The sequence below is a fragment of the Octodon degus genome, unplaced genomic scaffold (genome assembly GCF_000260255.1).
Source record: "Octodon degus isolate 3935 unplaced genomic scaffold, OctDeg1.0 scaffold00016, whole genome shotgun sequence".
Classification (NCBI taxonomy): Eukaryota; Metazoa; Chordata; class Mammalia; order Rodentia; family Octodontidae; genus Octodon; species Octodon degus.
The window spans coordinates 10,452,274-10,466,300 of NW_004524592.1; the positions used below are offsets into that span (position 1 = coordinate 10,452,274).

Genomic DNA, 14,027 nt, shown 5'->3' on the forward strand with positions numbered 1-14,027 from the left:
ATGTGTGTCTGGTTTATTTCACTTATGAGTATATGTTCAAGTGGCATCCACTTCAATATAAAGGCTTGCAGTTTATCATTCCTAATAGCTGAATAATACTCCATTGTGTAAAAATACCACATCTTTCTCAATCATTCCTCATGTGATGGGCATCTTGGGATGCATCAGGTCTTAAACACTAGAAGCCAGGTGCTTTATTAGAAGCTTAGTTCTCCATCTGCTTCCTACAGTGGACTTGGTCAGCAGCACCTTGGTTCAGGAAGTTCTGCTCCATCCACGCGTCTGGAAGGCCAGTGCTGGCTCTCTTTCGGTGCCGCAGCTTTTTCAGGCCCTCCAAGAGCTGTTTCAGAGAGCCAGGGTGGAAACACGGGGGCAGGTGCAGCCCAGAGCTTCGGAACTCACTTTGAGCCTCCTCATGGCCATGTTTGACAGGTGAGGAGGACGTGACATACAGTGAGCTCGAGAACAATGTTTAATCACTGCTGGTCCCTGACCACTTAGTGCTAAAGTCTGCTTGATGCTTGGTATACAAGAAGCCATCTTTATTTGTTTGCTTGTTTTCCACAAATCGATTACACATTCAGGATAAGAACAGAGAAGCTCATGCTTATCAGTATCACTAATATAAATGATGTGTAGGTAGCAAAAAGGGGAAAACCCCTCTGCATTGCTCTTTTATTATACAAACTCATTTTCCCTCCAGAGAAAGATGCATGCCCTTTGCAATGGCAATTATACATCTATATATCATCATTAGCAATTACTGTTTGGGTTTGGCTTTGAGCTGGAATAAGGTTGAATAGACAGTGCAAGAATGACCAACCTATGAACTAGTTTAGAGCATGGCAAAAGGTTAATTACATGTGCCCCTGAGTAAGCGGCTCTGCCAGGCAAGGTGCACACATGTATGGGTGTGTAAGGAGGGGCAGGTTAGGTTTTGCTGAGCTGTAGCTTTTACACTTTTCTGCCTTGTCTCAGTTTGGTTTACCATATGTAATATTGATTTGTTCAACCTCATTATTTAGAGTGAACTTTTTAAAAATTGTAATCAATGTAAGGTATTTGGAAAGTAGAGAAAAAGAGTAAATAAGAAATGTTAGACAAACACTATTTTGAATCACATCAAATTTCTGATAGCTTTCTCTTTTTTTAGTTTCTGATTTACTTTTTAATTGTGTGAATAACATACAGACTGTCAGGTGACTTATTTCTTGATTTTTGTCTCTTTTGATATTAAGCTTTTGAGTTTCATTTCAACTATTGTGCATGTCTGTTACAACCCTCCTGCCTTTGGTAAGATGTTCTGCAGGTTTGTAAACTAGATAGCAAGTGGGCTCAAGAAGATTAGCTTCTGAGCTAGCCTTTGAACTACCAGAGGTTTTGTTTATTTATTTTGTCTTTTTTTTCTCCTTTTGGTTCTGATCTTTGTTGTTTGGTTTCCAGGTAGTTGAGTCCTGGGATTTCCAGTTCCATGGGGACAGGATGAGGCCTACAACCATAGTCTCCAGTGCAATGAATAGCACAGAGAGACATCCAGAAATATTTATTGAATGAATGGATGGATGGATGGATGGATGGATGGATGGATGGATGGATGAAAGAATGAATAGTAAAACATTTTTATTCAATGGTTGGTTCTGTCAAACCTACCTATAGGAAAAAAGTCATGAAAAGCTAGAACATATAACACTGTATAAGATATGTCCATTAGCAGTTATGGTTTTCATAAACAATTTCTTATAGAACAATCCTGCACTTCCTTTCTTTGTGATTTGTTCCTGTGCAGCCCAGGAGTGGGTGTTCTCAAGCTTCTGCCCGTGGTTGCTGCCCTGATTGCGCTCTCAGGGGACAGCCCTCTGACAAAGTACAGAGGTAAAGTATGGGAGTCCAGTGTGTTCTGAAGTGTGGTGACTGCCCCCTGCCCTCTCCAAGGTACTAATGTCCCCACCCACTCCTATATCTCTGCCACATGCCACTTGTTCTTTGACACATACTCAGCACGATAGGCTTGTTTTATTTAAGAAAAATGGTTGGTGAAGATTGAGAAAAACGTGAAATTTGTTTAGATCTTGCATACATTCTCTCTTTGCTCTTGACATTTGATTATTTAGAGATTATAAAGACACTGTTAATTATTATTTGTTAAGAACTAAGATGATCCTCACGTTGCTGTTCACAAACCTCATGATCTTAAATTACCAAGAGGTTAAACGTGAGTGGGTTTTTGTTGGTCATCCAATTTGCTAGACTGAGAGGCCTCCAAAACAGTAATAATAATCAAGACTATAATGCTTCCTTTCCTTCTCTTCCTACCCACAAAACTTAATTCAAAGCACAACTGTCCTGCTTCAAGGTTGTATATGGTTAGATTTCTGGACTTATGTGTGAACATAAGAATTATATAATTTAAAAAAAAAACAAAGCCATACACACCCCAAAGGTGTGAGTATTCAATTTAAATGTCTTTTCCTCTTATATGCTTAGCTCTTTTTCAGCTCTATGCAGAAAATAACAAGGGAAGTAATGAATCCAGGGCACGCATCACTCGAAGGGTTTTGAGAAACTTACTAACAGATATACAGCAGGTAAATTCTTAGTATTTAAAGAATCTGGTTTTTACAGTGTTAGTTCTATCCTTATATAACTCTCCATGCAACCTCGTAGCCACAGCTATTTTATGAGGACAGGCTGAATTTACTTTAGCAAGATCTACTACAATTTCATCCTAACTGGTTTCTCCAGCTTAAGCCTTCTAGTATCTATCTCTTCCCCTGCACTGAGTCAGTGACCTTTTCAAAATGTAAATGTCAGCCTGTATTAATGAGCTTTCCATTATTGTAGCAAAATAACTGAAATAATTGACTTTAAAAGAGGAAATGTTTACTTTAGCCCAGGGTTTTGGAAGTTTCTGTTTGTGTTCACTCAGCCTCATGGCTTTTAGATGTGGCAAAGCAGAAAATCCTGGTGGGAACACATGGTGAAGAAAGCTGGTGATTATTTTATGGTGACCAAAAGCAAAGGCAAAGGAAGAGACCGGGCTTCTACAGTGCTCCTCAAGGGCACGTCCCAAACCACCTAAAACCTCCCACCAGTCTACCCCCTAACATTCTTATGTTGGTTACTTTTCTCTTTTTGCAGTGATAAAATACCTGACAGCCAAGGTTCATGGAGGAAATTTTATTCAGCTCACCATTTGTGGAGGTTTTAATCCATAACCAACTGACTCCAAAGGCAGGGTGGCACATGGCAGAGGGCAGCAGTTCATGGTGGTGGACAGCAAGAGCAATAGATCAAAAGGAGGAGTGAGGAGAGAAGGCTCTTTCCTTCTCTTGTGTTGTATGTAGGCTACCTGCCCTAGAGTGGGAATAACATTCACATCCATAATCCCTGCATCGGACCATGAATCAATCTAGAAGCCTGCAAACTCTGGAAGCCTGCATGAGGGCATAAAGAGTAGGTGGCACTTCCAGACACAGACCATAACAACTCCCATAACTTCCCAATAGTACCTCACTGGGTGCACTAAGCCTTTGAAAGCCACTTAGGTCCAAACTTCAGTATAGTTCATCCCTAAAATTCTTCACTGGCTATTCATGTCTTTGGCAGAAAGACATGAAACTCCTTAATATCATGAAAAGCTTTTGCAGCTTGACCTAATCCTTTTCCTTTTAAAAAGAGGTGATCTCACAATTTTCATACAAATATAAAGGAAACATGTGTCCAAAACATCTTTTTATCCATTAATTAAAAGCAAAGCACCCATAAAATGCCAAAACTAGTTAAAAGGGGTAGGAGGAGAACAGACAAACCACAGGATTGGAAATATTAAAGTAAATTTTCAGATGGATGCAAAGCCTTCTTTTAGGGAGAGGAGAATATTGTCCTTCAATGAGAACTAAATTTATTTATACATCCATAGACAAGAATTATTTGCATCACTATAAGTTTTCTATGAATCATCTTTAACCTCTACAGAATTGTAAGATGTCTAGTTAAGGACTATAATGTGCTGTCTCTGCAGGTTCAGATAATCAGCACTGGAAAGATAACCGGAAGTCTCTTTTACTGGTTCCAAATGTACAGTTTTTCCTTGCACTCTGCATGCCCTTTCAACAAAATCCCCAAAGTGCCTGAGTGTTCTGTTCTCCATCCCTGGCTTCTGCAGTCCCACCCACCTGCCCTTCCTTTCATTCACTTAACAAATACTGTTCATCTTTCAAGATCATTTCAAACATGAGTCCCCACTTCACCCAAAGGTTAGATCCTTATGTATAATTTGCTATAGAATTTGTCCAGCTTTACTGGCTGCTTTCCCACAAGCCTCAGAAGCCTTGCTTTGTAAGGCCAAGGATTCTGCCTCATTTGTGTTTATATCTATAGCCTTTAAAAGCCCTTCAATAGATCTTAGTGGATGCATAAAACACAGTGCAGAGTACCCAAATAAAGATTTTCCAACATTTCTCATGTTTTACAAATGCACAAACTTGATACTGATTTTTACTTATCAGGCAGGGGAATTTGACCCCCTTAATGTTATTTTCAGTGTTAAGCCAGTGTGAAATGATACATTCAAGCGGGAATCTCTGTAAATTCCAGATGGCCTTGTATGTTCGTGATCATCACCCTGTTGTGCCTTCAGCTTTGTTTGAAAAATGTCTCTATTTTTCTTCCAGCCTTGGTAAAATGCTCGTAGTTCATTTTCTATGCTGTGAAACCATGGAAACTCTTTGTCATTTTTCCCCAGGGCCTGAGCCAACTTTTCTCAATTGGGAATAGTTGTGACAGGGTTACAGAAGGAAACATATCTAATTTACCTTGCTTATATTATTTCATAAGGTTACTATTTTATCTTTTGTTTATCACAATAATTGATATTTAATTTATTCTGGAAATTCTGATCAAAATTCAAAATGTTTATAACTCTTATAGTTTTAACTGATAGGTAAAAACAGTATGTATTTATCATGTACAAGAGACTGTTTTACATGTACATGCTGTGTGAAATAGTTAAATCTAATAACCAAATTCATTATCTCACCTAGTTATTTTTTTGTAACAACACCGAATACTCCCTACAGTTTTTCAAAAATACAACATCTCACCATTAACTCAAGTCACTATGCTGCACAGTAAAAATCTTGAAATTATTTCCTCTACCTAAAAATAATCATAAGACTTTTGATCAACACTCTCACTGCCTTCCCTCCACGTAACTATGCCAACCTCTGATAACCACCATTCAGCTCTCGACTCTGATGAATCAACTTTTGTAAACTCCACATATGAGTGAAGTCACATGGTGCTTGTCTGTCTGTGCCTGGGTTATTCATTTAGCATAATGTCCTTTAGGCTCATCGACGTCATTTCAAGTGACAAGACTGGTTGAGGCCGAATAGTACTCCATTGTGTGTACATACCACACTTTCTTTAACACCTCATCTGTGGACAGACACAGGCTGCTTCCACTCCTTAGCTATTGAAAAAAGCAACGCGGGACTAAGTATAGAGGTGTAGATAGCTCTTCAGTGTATTTTCTTTCCTTTGGATCTATGCCAGGTTGGGATTTCTGGATCATGTGGTGCCTCTCTTCTTAATATTTTGAGAAATATCCCAACTGTGTCCATAATGGCTGTCCTACTTTACTTTCTCATGAATAGACTGCAATTGTTGGATTGACTGTACTGGAAATGCCTATCATGTCCATTGGTTTCGAATGCAACTTTAACCCAACGTTCAAGGCTGGAAGTATACCTCAGTGGTAGAACATGTGTCTAACATCCTAGATCCAGGGTTTCATTGTCAGTGCTACAAAGCAAAAGGAATTAAGGGGCAGGGAATAAATCTAGGGTGTTTTTGTTGAATTTTTTTTTTCTGAATGATCTGACATCCAGACATTGCTAAAAGTCTGGTATGGTGATCTTCTAATAGTATTCTGTTACAGCTCGTCTCTTCCCTTAAGTCTGTTAGTATTCAATTTATATATTTTGGTAGTTTGGTGCTAGGTGCTATATATTTACAGTTGTACACTCTTTTACTGAATTGATATTTTATATAATGACCTTCTTTCTCTTTTAGGGTTTTTGAATTACAGTCTTTTTTACCTACTATAAGTACAATTACTATTCCTTGCTTTTGGTTTCTATTTGTATGGAATTTGTCCTTAGTCATCCCTTTACTTTTAGACTATGTGTGTCCTTACAAGTATACTGAATTTCTAGTGGATAGCATAGGATTGAATCTTGTTCTACCCATTCTAGCACTCTGTTTTTTAATTGGAGAATTTAATCTATTTACATTTAAGGTGGCTATTGATAATAAAGGACTTACTACTGTCATTTTGTTATTTTTTTTTTTGATATGTTCTTTTTTCCTTTTTCTATTCTCTTACTTCTTCCTTTCTGGTTAAGTAATTTTCTTTAGTAATATGTTTTGATTTCTTATTTTTTTAATTTTTAGTATGACATTATAGGTTTGTATTTATAGCTAATTTGAGTCTTACAAAAATATAGCTAGATGTGGTGGTACAAGCCTGTACTCCCAGCATTCAGGAGGCTGAACAGGATGATCACCCTGAGTTTGAGACCAGATTGAGCTACAAATTGAGCTCAAGGCTAGCCTGAACTGCATAGCAAAATCTTGTCTCAAAAAAGACCAAAACCTTTTTTTTTCAATATATACTTATATAATAGATTATTTTAAGATGATAATCATTTAATTTTGATTGAAAAAGTAAATAAGGCCACCATATGTTTATTCCAGTCCTTCTCACATTTTCAATTTTGAAAACATAATCTACATCTTTTTATATATCCTGATAAATTATTTTAGTGATTATCGTTTTATTAGTCTTGCCTCTTAAACTTCCTACTGACGATATATGATTTACACACCATTGCAATGTTTGAGTATTCTGAGTTTGACTTTGTTTTATTTTACCAGTTAGTTTTATACTTTTAAATGTCTTCATTTGCTCATTAACATCCTTTTCTTTTAGTTTAAAAATTCTTTTTATCATTTTGTATAAGACAAGTCTGGTGGTAATGAGCTCCCTCAGCCATTGTTTGGGCAAAATTTTATCTCAAATTTGTTGCCAAGGGAAAGTTTGCTGGGTACAGTAAGATACTTCTTTGTTATTTATTTATTTATTTATTTATTTATTTATTTATTTGGTACAGGGTCTCACTATGAAGCTCGTACCATAGTGATCCTCCTGTCTCAGCCTCTACAGTGCTGGGATTACAGGCATGTGCTATAGCTACTGAGTTTCAGTGGCCAGCATAGCTTGAGGTACCGGGGATCAAACCTGGGTCTTTGCACTTGCCAGGCAAGTTCTTGGACTGCCGAGCTATCTCCCCAGGCCCTTCGGTTGATACACACACACACCAAAAAACCCCAAAAAAACCCTTTCCTTTCAATACTTTAAATGCATCATCTTGTCCTCTCCTGGCCATCAGGATTTTGCTGAGAAATCTGCCACTAAGCACATTAGAATTCTCTTACATGTTACTTCCTTCTTGTCTTCAGCTGTTTTCAGGACACACTCATTGTCTTTGTTTTTGGTAGTTTAATTAAAATACAGCTGTCCCTCAAGGTCTGCGCACAGACTTGCTATACATGCCCACTGAAGATACTGAAATTCATGGGTCCTCAAGTCCTTTGTTTAAATAGCAAGTATTTTCATATAACCTATACACATCCTACCTTATATTTAATTTCCCTCTTCTAGATTACTTATTACCTACTAATTTGTAAATGCTATGTGAATATTTTTCATTTTTATGTTGTATTATTTAGTGGATAATTATAAGAAAAAAGTCCTTGCAGGTTCAGTAAAAAAGAAAAAAATTTTTGAAATATTTTGATCCATGGATAGTTGGATCATGGTTAGTTTGAATCTGGCTGTGGGCCCTGCAGATATAGAAGAACAACTGTGTGTCAGGAGGTAATCTTATTTGGACTGAAACTGAATAAAGACCTTTGATTTTCTTATTTCTCTGTATTTATCATTCTCCAGGTTTGGAAAGCGTTCTGTTGTTTATTTTCTTAAATGATCTTTCTAACTCTCAATCTCTTTCTATTCCTTGTTGAAAATCAGTATAAATGACTTGTGCATTTTTTTTTTTTGCTGTCCCATAAATCCTGTAAGCTTTCTTCAGTCCTTTTCATTGCTTTCTCTTTTTTCTCTTCTGACAGTGTATTTTTAAGCAACTTGTCTTTGGTTCATCCATTTTATTCACTGGATTTGTATGCTGTAACATTTATAAGTCTTTTATGATTTCAATTTCTCAGATAAATTCATGAACTGTTTCTTTATAATTTCTTAAAGTTTGCCATATCTTAAATGAAGTTTTTGTATTCTTTATCAGGCAATTCCTACATGTCCATCTTTAGAGTCAATCACTGGCACCCTAATGGGTGTGTTTAGGGGTGTCTTGTTTCCATGGTTACTCTTGATCTTGTGGTCATGTGTTGCTGTCTGCACCCTGAAGAAGTAGGCAGTCTTCGCAGTCTTCCTTTGTCTGGAAATGTTCAAGTACAACTAGAAATTCTAGGTAAGTTGTCATTGTGATCCCTAAGCCCAAGATTACCAGAGGCAGTGCCCAAAGAAGTGGAATACAAGCCACCATCAATAAAGGCCTGCCTACTGGTGGTTTATTTGGAGCTTAAGGCATATCTGTAATCCCAGGACTGGGCAAGCAGAAAACAGTAAGATCACTACAAATCTGAGCTGCATGGTGAGACCCTGCACAAAGGGGCAGGGTGTGATGGAACCTCATGTACACTGGAATGGGTCTTAAGGGCCTTAAGGCTTGGTTGAGAGATATCAGCTAAGAGTTATGGACTATGACATCATAGCAGATTTTCTTCCCCAGCTATCAAACTCCAGGAGATGGAGAGCTAGGGATGGTAAGGGAATCTGTTCACCCAACTATGTGACTATACTAGTAAGACTAAGATGATGAGCTGAGGGCCATTTTCCTCTTCCTCTAAAATTCCTTATGCTGCTGCCCCAACTCTGACCAGTATCTCCAGGCTAGCATGAGTCTGACGGGTCCCCAAACTCTGCCCCTGTTCTGAGTCCAACTAAGTTCACTGAGCTACTGCAGTGACAACTTCCGTAGCATGTCCCCATATCCTACACAAATTAGTTTGCTCCTGAAAAAGCTATTAGGAAAATGGAGATTTATGTAACAAATCATCACTCAATTAACTTCCAAATGGATACAGAGAAGAAAACCAGCAAAAAATTCTAGACTACACTATGTGATTCAGGCCCCACCTTCAGAATCTTAATTAGCCTTTTGAGTGACACTTTGTGCCAGCATGCCATCTAGTCACATTTAATTCTTCCATGTAACACCTGCAAAAAATTAGCCAAATGGGCATTTAATCTGTGAAATCTTTGTGCATACACACTAAAAGCAAAAATGTATATTAAAACCCACTACAGAGTGAATTTTCTTTTCTTTAGTGCTAGAATCACAAAGGTGTCAAGCTGATCTCATATTACCCACCTCCTTTATCTTACAAATGAAGTGAAACTCCTTTCCCAGTCCTCAAAGACAAACAGAGAAGCCCGAATATTGAATTAGCAACACAGTCTCAGTAAATGGCCCAGTTAGTCCATCAACACTGAGAAGCCAAAGAGTGAGTAATGAGTTATTTTTTTCAGACAAAGCCCCAATAACATAGGCTGTAGTTATGGACATTTTACTGCTAATGGGGTTCTTATCAATTTAAAATGCAAACCAAACTGTCTTGTCTCTTTTACGCACATGTTTGTTCACTTCTGCCTGGCTAATTGTCAGCAAAGAGGTTCTAAGTAGCACTTTCCTGATTAGAAGAGTGTTTATTGGAGTTGATGAACTCGCAGGGGAGTCTCTTGGATTACTCCTAGACGCATAGGCAGTGCCTGCTGATATCTGTGCTGTAGAAGATGTCAGATGTGGACTAGGGCTCCTGACCCCATGGGAACAAGTGGAGATGACAGCACACATGTCTGTGCATATAGGTGACCTGAGAACCCCCCCACCCTGCACATCTTGGCCATCGGGAAAGGCTCTTACTCCCCTAATTAAATTCCCTCTGGTAACTGAATTGAAAGATGAACATAGCTGAGTGAAGCACTAGAATATCTATTAAGTTGGGTGACCTAAGTTTTGTGAACCTCTTTCATGGAACAATAAGGAATTCTGAAGTGAAACCCCGAATCTGTAATTAATTTGCTTTTTTGACTTTGAGGAAAATGTCAAGCCCGAGTCATTCCACAATTTATCGATTTTTTTTTAAATATTTCATTAACAAAATAAAAACTCTACATAATCAAGATGTGAGCAGCACCATGGTGTTGCACACCTATCATCCCAGTAACTTGGAGAATTGAGGCAGGACAATGATCTGAGCCCAGGAGTTTGAGGCCAGACTAGTCAATATGGCAAGCCCCTATCTGAAAAAGCAAAAAGGTGTAACTATGCACTGTGTAATGATCAACCACAGTCACATTACTAAACCACATCCACCACTCTCATGGTCTCTCTGTGTGTCCATGAGTGGCCGGGCAGCAAGGACACCTGCAATCTGTGCTCGTATCAAAGGTCAAATGAACAAAAGAGAAGTAGGAACAATAATCACTGTGCTCTCTATTAGATCCTGTGCTGGCTTTTTGTCACTGAAAAAAAATAAGTGACAAAAACAACTAAAAGAAAGAGAGATTTATGTGGGATCATGGTTCCAGAAGCTTCAGCCAAGGTAGTTTCTGGTAGAAACACAATGGCAGATGGATGTGGCAGAGGGAGCTCTTAGTGCTCTTAGTGGAGGCCCAGTGGAGGCCCAGGCAGAGGGAACAAAGAGCCACAAGAGCCTGTGCTTCCAAATTTCTTTTTTTTTTTTTTTTTTTAACATTTATTGTGTGTGTGTGTGTGTGTGTGTGTGTGTGTGTGTGTGTGTGGCCAGCTCAGCCCACCAGGGGGCACGGCTGGCTGGCATGTGGTGCTGGAGGATTGAACCGCGGTCCCTGTGCTTTGCCAAGCTTGTTCCAAGTAGGTGCTTTAGACCACTGAGCCATCTCTCCAGCCCCTGTGCTTCCAAATTTCCTGCTCTGCTTTTCAAGTTTCCTCCAGCTGGGCCCTGAGCCTATAGATGGTACCAGCCACACTCTGTATGGGTCTCCTGCCCGATTCTGCTCTCCCACATTCAGACCCTCTAAGAAACACCTTTCAGTCACACTCAGAAGTGGACTTGACCAATCTTGCCAGTAATGTTGACACAATTAAATGTTGCGTACCAGTTAGTGATTACTAGCAAAACATTTAATGCAAGATATATAAATATATAAGAATATAAAAGATTGGCTTACAGTGACCACTCACAGAGTCAGTTGTGGAAAAGTGGAAAAGGCCTGTCTACACCTCAGTGTGAAACACTGGCATAGCTTTTTCTTAAAACCATTACAAACTTTAATGCAGTGTTGCTATTGTGATTTGCATTTCATAGGTTAAACAAGGCAAAGAAAAGATAAAAATGGTTCACAAGAAGTGAATCAACAGAAGGCATTCTTCATTGCTCCACTTACAGACTTCTCTCATTTTCCTTTCTCTTCTTCTCTCCTTGCTGACTCATTGCTTGGACTCAAACACTGCACAAAGCCTACAGATTTCTGCATACTTGGACTGCTGTAGCTCATCTAGTCTTGAGAACCCAAAACCATGACCGAGGGCTCTGTACTGTCACTTGAGCATCCTGATTCAGGTAGCCACCTGTTTCTGGACCTTTAGGCTGCTGCTGAGAGGTTCCCTTTTGCAGATCCCAACCGTGGTGGGCGAGAGTCGCACTCTGAGCTCCGTGGACAGCGCTGTCCGCAGCTGTTTCCAAGGGGTGAGTGCCGTGGAGATGTCTCTGGGATCTGGGGGCAGACCGACTCAGGAACTTGCTGACTGATTCAAACCAGACTCCACACAATGGGGCAGACAACCTTACAGAGGAGAGTGATTTGTCTACAACTTTTCACATGATAAACTTCTTTGGCAGAATAGATGAAATAGACCCCCCCCAAAGGACAGTGAAAATACAAAGTCATGCCTAAAAATACCTTTCAGCATGCATTTTTTTCAGGTATTGAGCTCAGGCATCAAGGAGGAAAGATTCCTGTCTTGGGCACAGTCTGAGCCTGTCATCCTCCAGTGGCTCCCAACCTGCTACCAACTGTCAGTCACGGAGATGGTTACTCACCCGGTTCGGTGCAGCATCTGCAGGACCTTTCCCATCACGGGACTGAGGTACAGTCACAGATATTCCATGGGTATAGCTGTGGGTCTAGATTTGGGGTAGCATGTTTCTCCATTTTCTCTCAAGTTCTACCACTTCTCGAACTCCGCTGACTATTTTAGCACAATTCCCTGCTTGAGGCACCCTGGTTGCAAATAAACTTATCTTCCATAAATTTTCGACTGACTCATACTATCATCAGTAAATATTTTATTGCCATAAGGGAAAAAAATTATCTTTTGTTTAACAACAACAAGTACAATAACAAAACCTTTTAAATACTTTGGCATCATCCGTAGCAACAACAATGGTAAGTTTTTATTTGTCAAGTGTTAAATCTTAGGCTTAACAATTTGCACAGATCATTCTATTTAAAATATGCTACATTTACAAAGGTGGTGTTATCAGCTATATCTGGTTACATAACATGCCTACACTCACACAGTTACCAAGTGGCAGAGGCTGGTGGTCTGAATGGAGTCCTTGATTTGCAGTCCTGGTACTCTGTTCCCTTCCTACGTAGACAGCAGAGAGCAGGAAGGCATGGAACCTGAAGAAATGGTCAGTCTGCTTTTGTAAGAGCAGTACAAGCCGTATGTCTCTGCCTAGAGACAGGGCAGATTCAAAATCTGGGTTTAGGTATTAGAAACTCAGGCCACAGCCTTGAGGCTGACAATCAACATTTCATCTGAGAATCCTATAACCTAAACATTCAGAGCAAAGTAAAATAAGGAGGGACTGATTAAATGATGCATGGTTTCTTTTAGCTCTAACTTTCTAAGTCTATTAAAAGTTGTTTGGATTTATCACAATCCTAACCATAAACTTGCTCTTGGCTCTCAGAAGCTTCAAGCAATAAGTAGCTTTGGTTTTAGGGAGATTCATGACATTATTTAAGAGCTAGATTCACAGATGTAAAGGTAGCAGGAAGAGGACAAAGCTTTATTCTTCTAAAGAAACTACAAAAGGTACAACAACCACCTCCTCCTCTGCAAAGATTTAAGGGTTTCTCCAAAGAGTTTAACACCCAGGACCCCGCATATTGAAAGCACATGGGATCAGGGTAATGGGAAATTGAGGAAGGAGAATGAGACCTATAGACCATGCTACATTGGATAGAACTCTATTAATATAATGCCTTGTAAAGATACTATCTTAGTTGTTCTCTTGTTGCTGGGACAAAATACCCAACATCCATATGTTAAAGGAGGAAATGTTTATTTCAGCTCATAGTTTGTAGAAGTTTTAGCCATAGTTGACTGGCTGCAAACCAAAATGGCATGTTGGAGGGACCGAGCAGAAGAGAAACAGGCCATGACATGGCAGGCAGGAGGCAGCCAGTAGCCAGCCTTCCTTTCCCTTTATATTCCATCCAGGCCACAAGCCTATTGGTTGGTACCATCCACACCTGGGGTAGGTCTTCTCATTATCTACACTCAGAGCTGTGCTAAACCAATCAATAGACTAATCCCTCTTTCACACGCCCTTAATCCAGGATCACATACACCTGACCCAGCCATCTCCCAAAATCCTCACCTAGAAACACAAGAGGCTTCAGAAGTACATCTAGATATGAGCCATAAAGAATACTATCAAGGGGCCGGGGAGATGGTTCAGTGGAATAAGCGCTTCTCTAGCAAGCGCAAGGGCCTGAATTCAATCCCCGGTTCCACAAAGAAGAAGAAGAAGAAGAAGAAGAAGAAGAAGAAGAAGAAGAAGAAGAAGAAGAAGAAGAAGAAGAAGAAGAAGAAGAAGAAGAAGAA

The 14,027-nt window shown here is 39.4% G+C and overlaps 1 protein-coding gene across 1 annotated transcript in view; it reads left to right on the top strand.

The window, feature by feature from the left end:
* Window positions 1–14,027, top strand: part of Dytn (dystrotelin) — a 68,825-nt gene that overhangs the window by 26,006 nt on the left and 28,792 nt on the right. Inside the window, exons 3-7 of the mRNA XM_023710158.1 lie at window positions 231–432; window positions 1,787–1,872; window positions 2,485–2,585; window positions 11,803–11,874; window positions 12,112–12,275. Of these exons, the coding sequence (XP_023565926.1) occupies window positions 231–432; window positions 1,787–1,872; window positions 2,485–2,585; window positions 11,803–11,874; window positions 12,112–12,275 (625 nt within the window). The remainder of the gene's footprint in view (window positions 1–230; window positions 433–1,786; window positions 1,873–2,484; window positions 2,586–11,802; window positions 11,875–12,111; window positions 12,276–14,027) is intronic.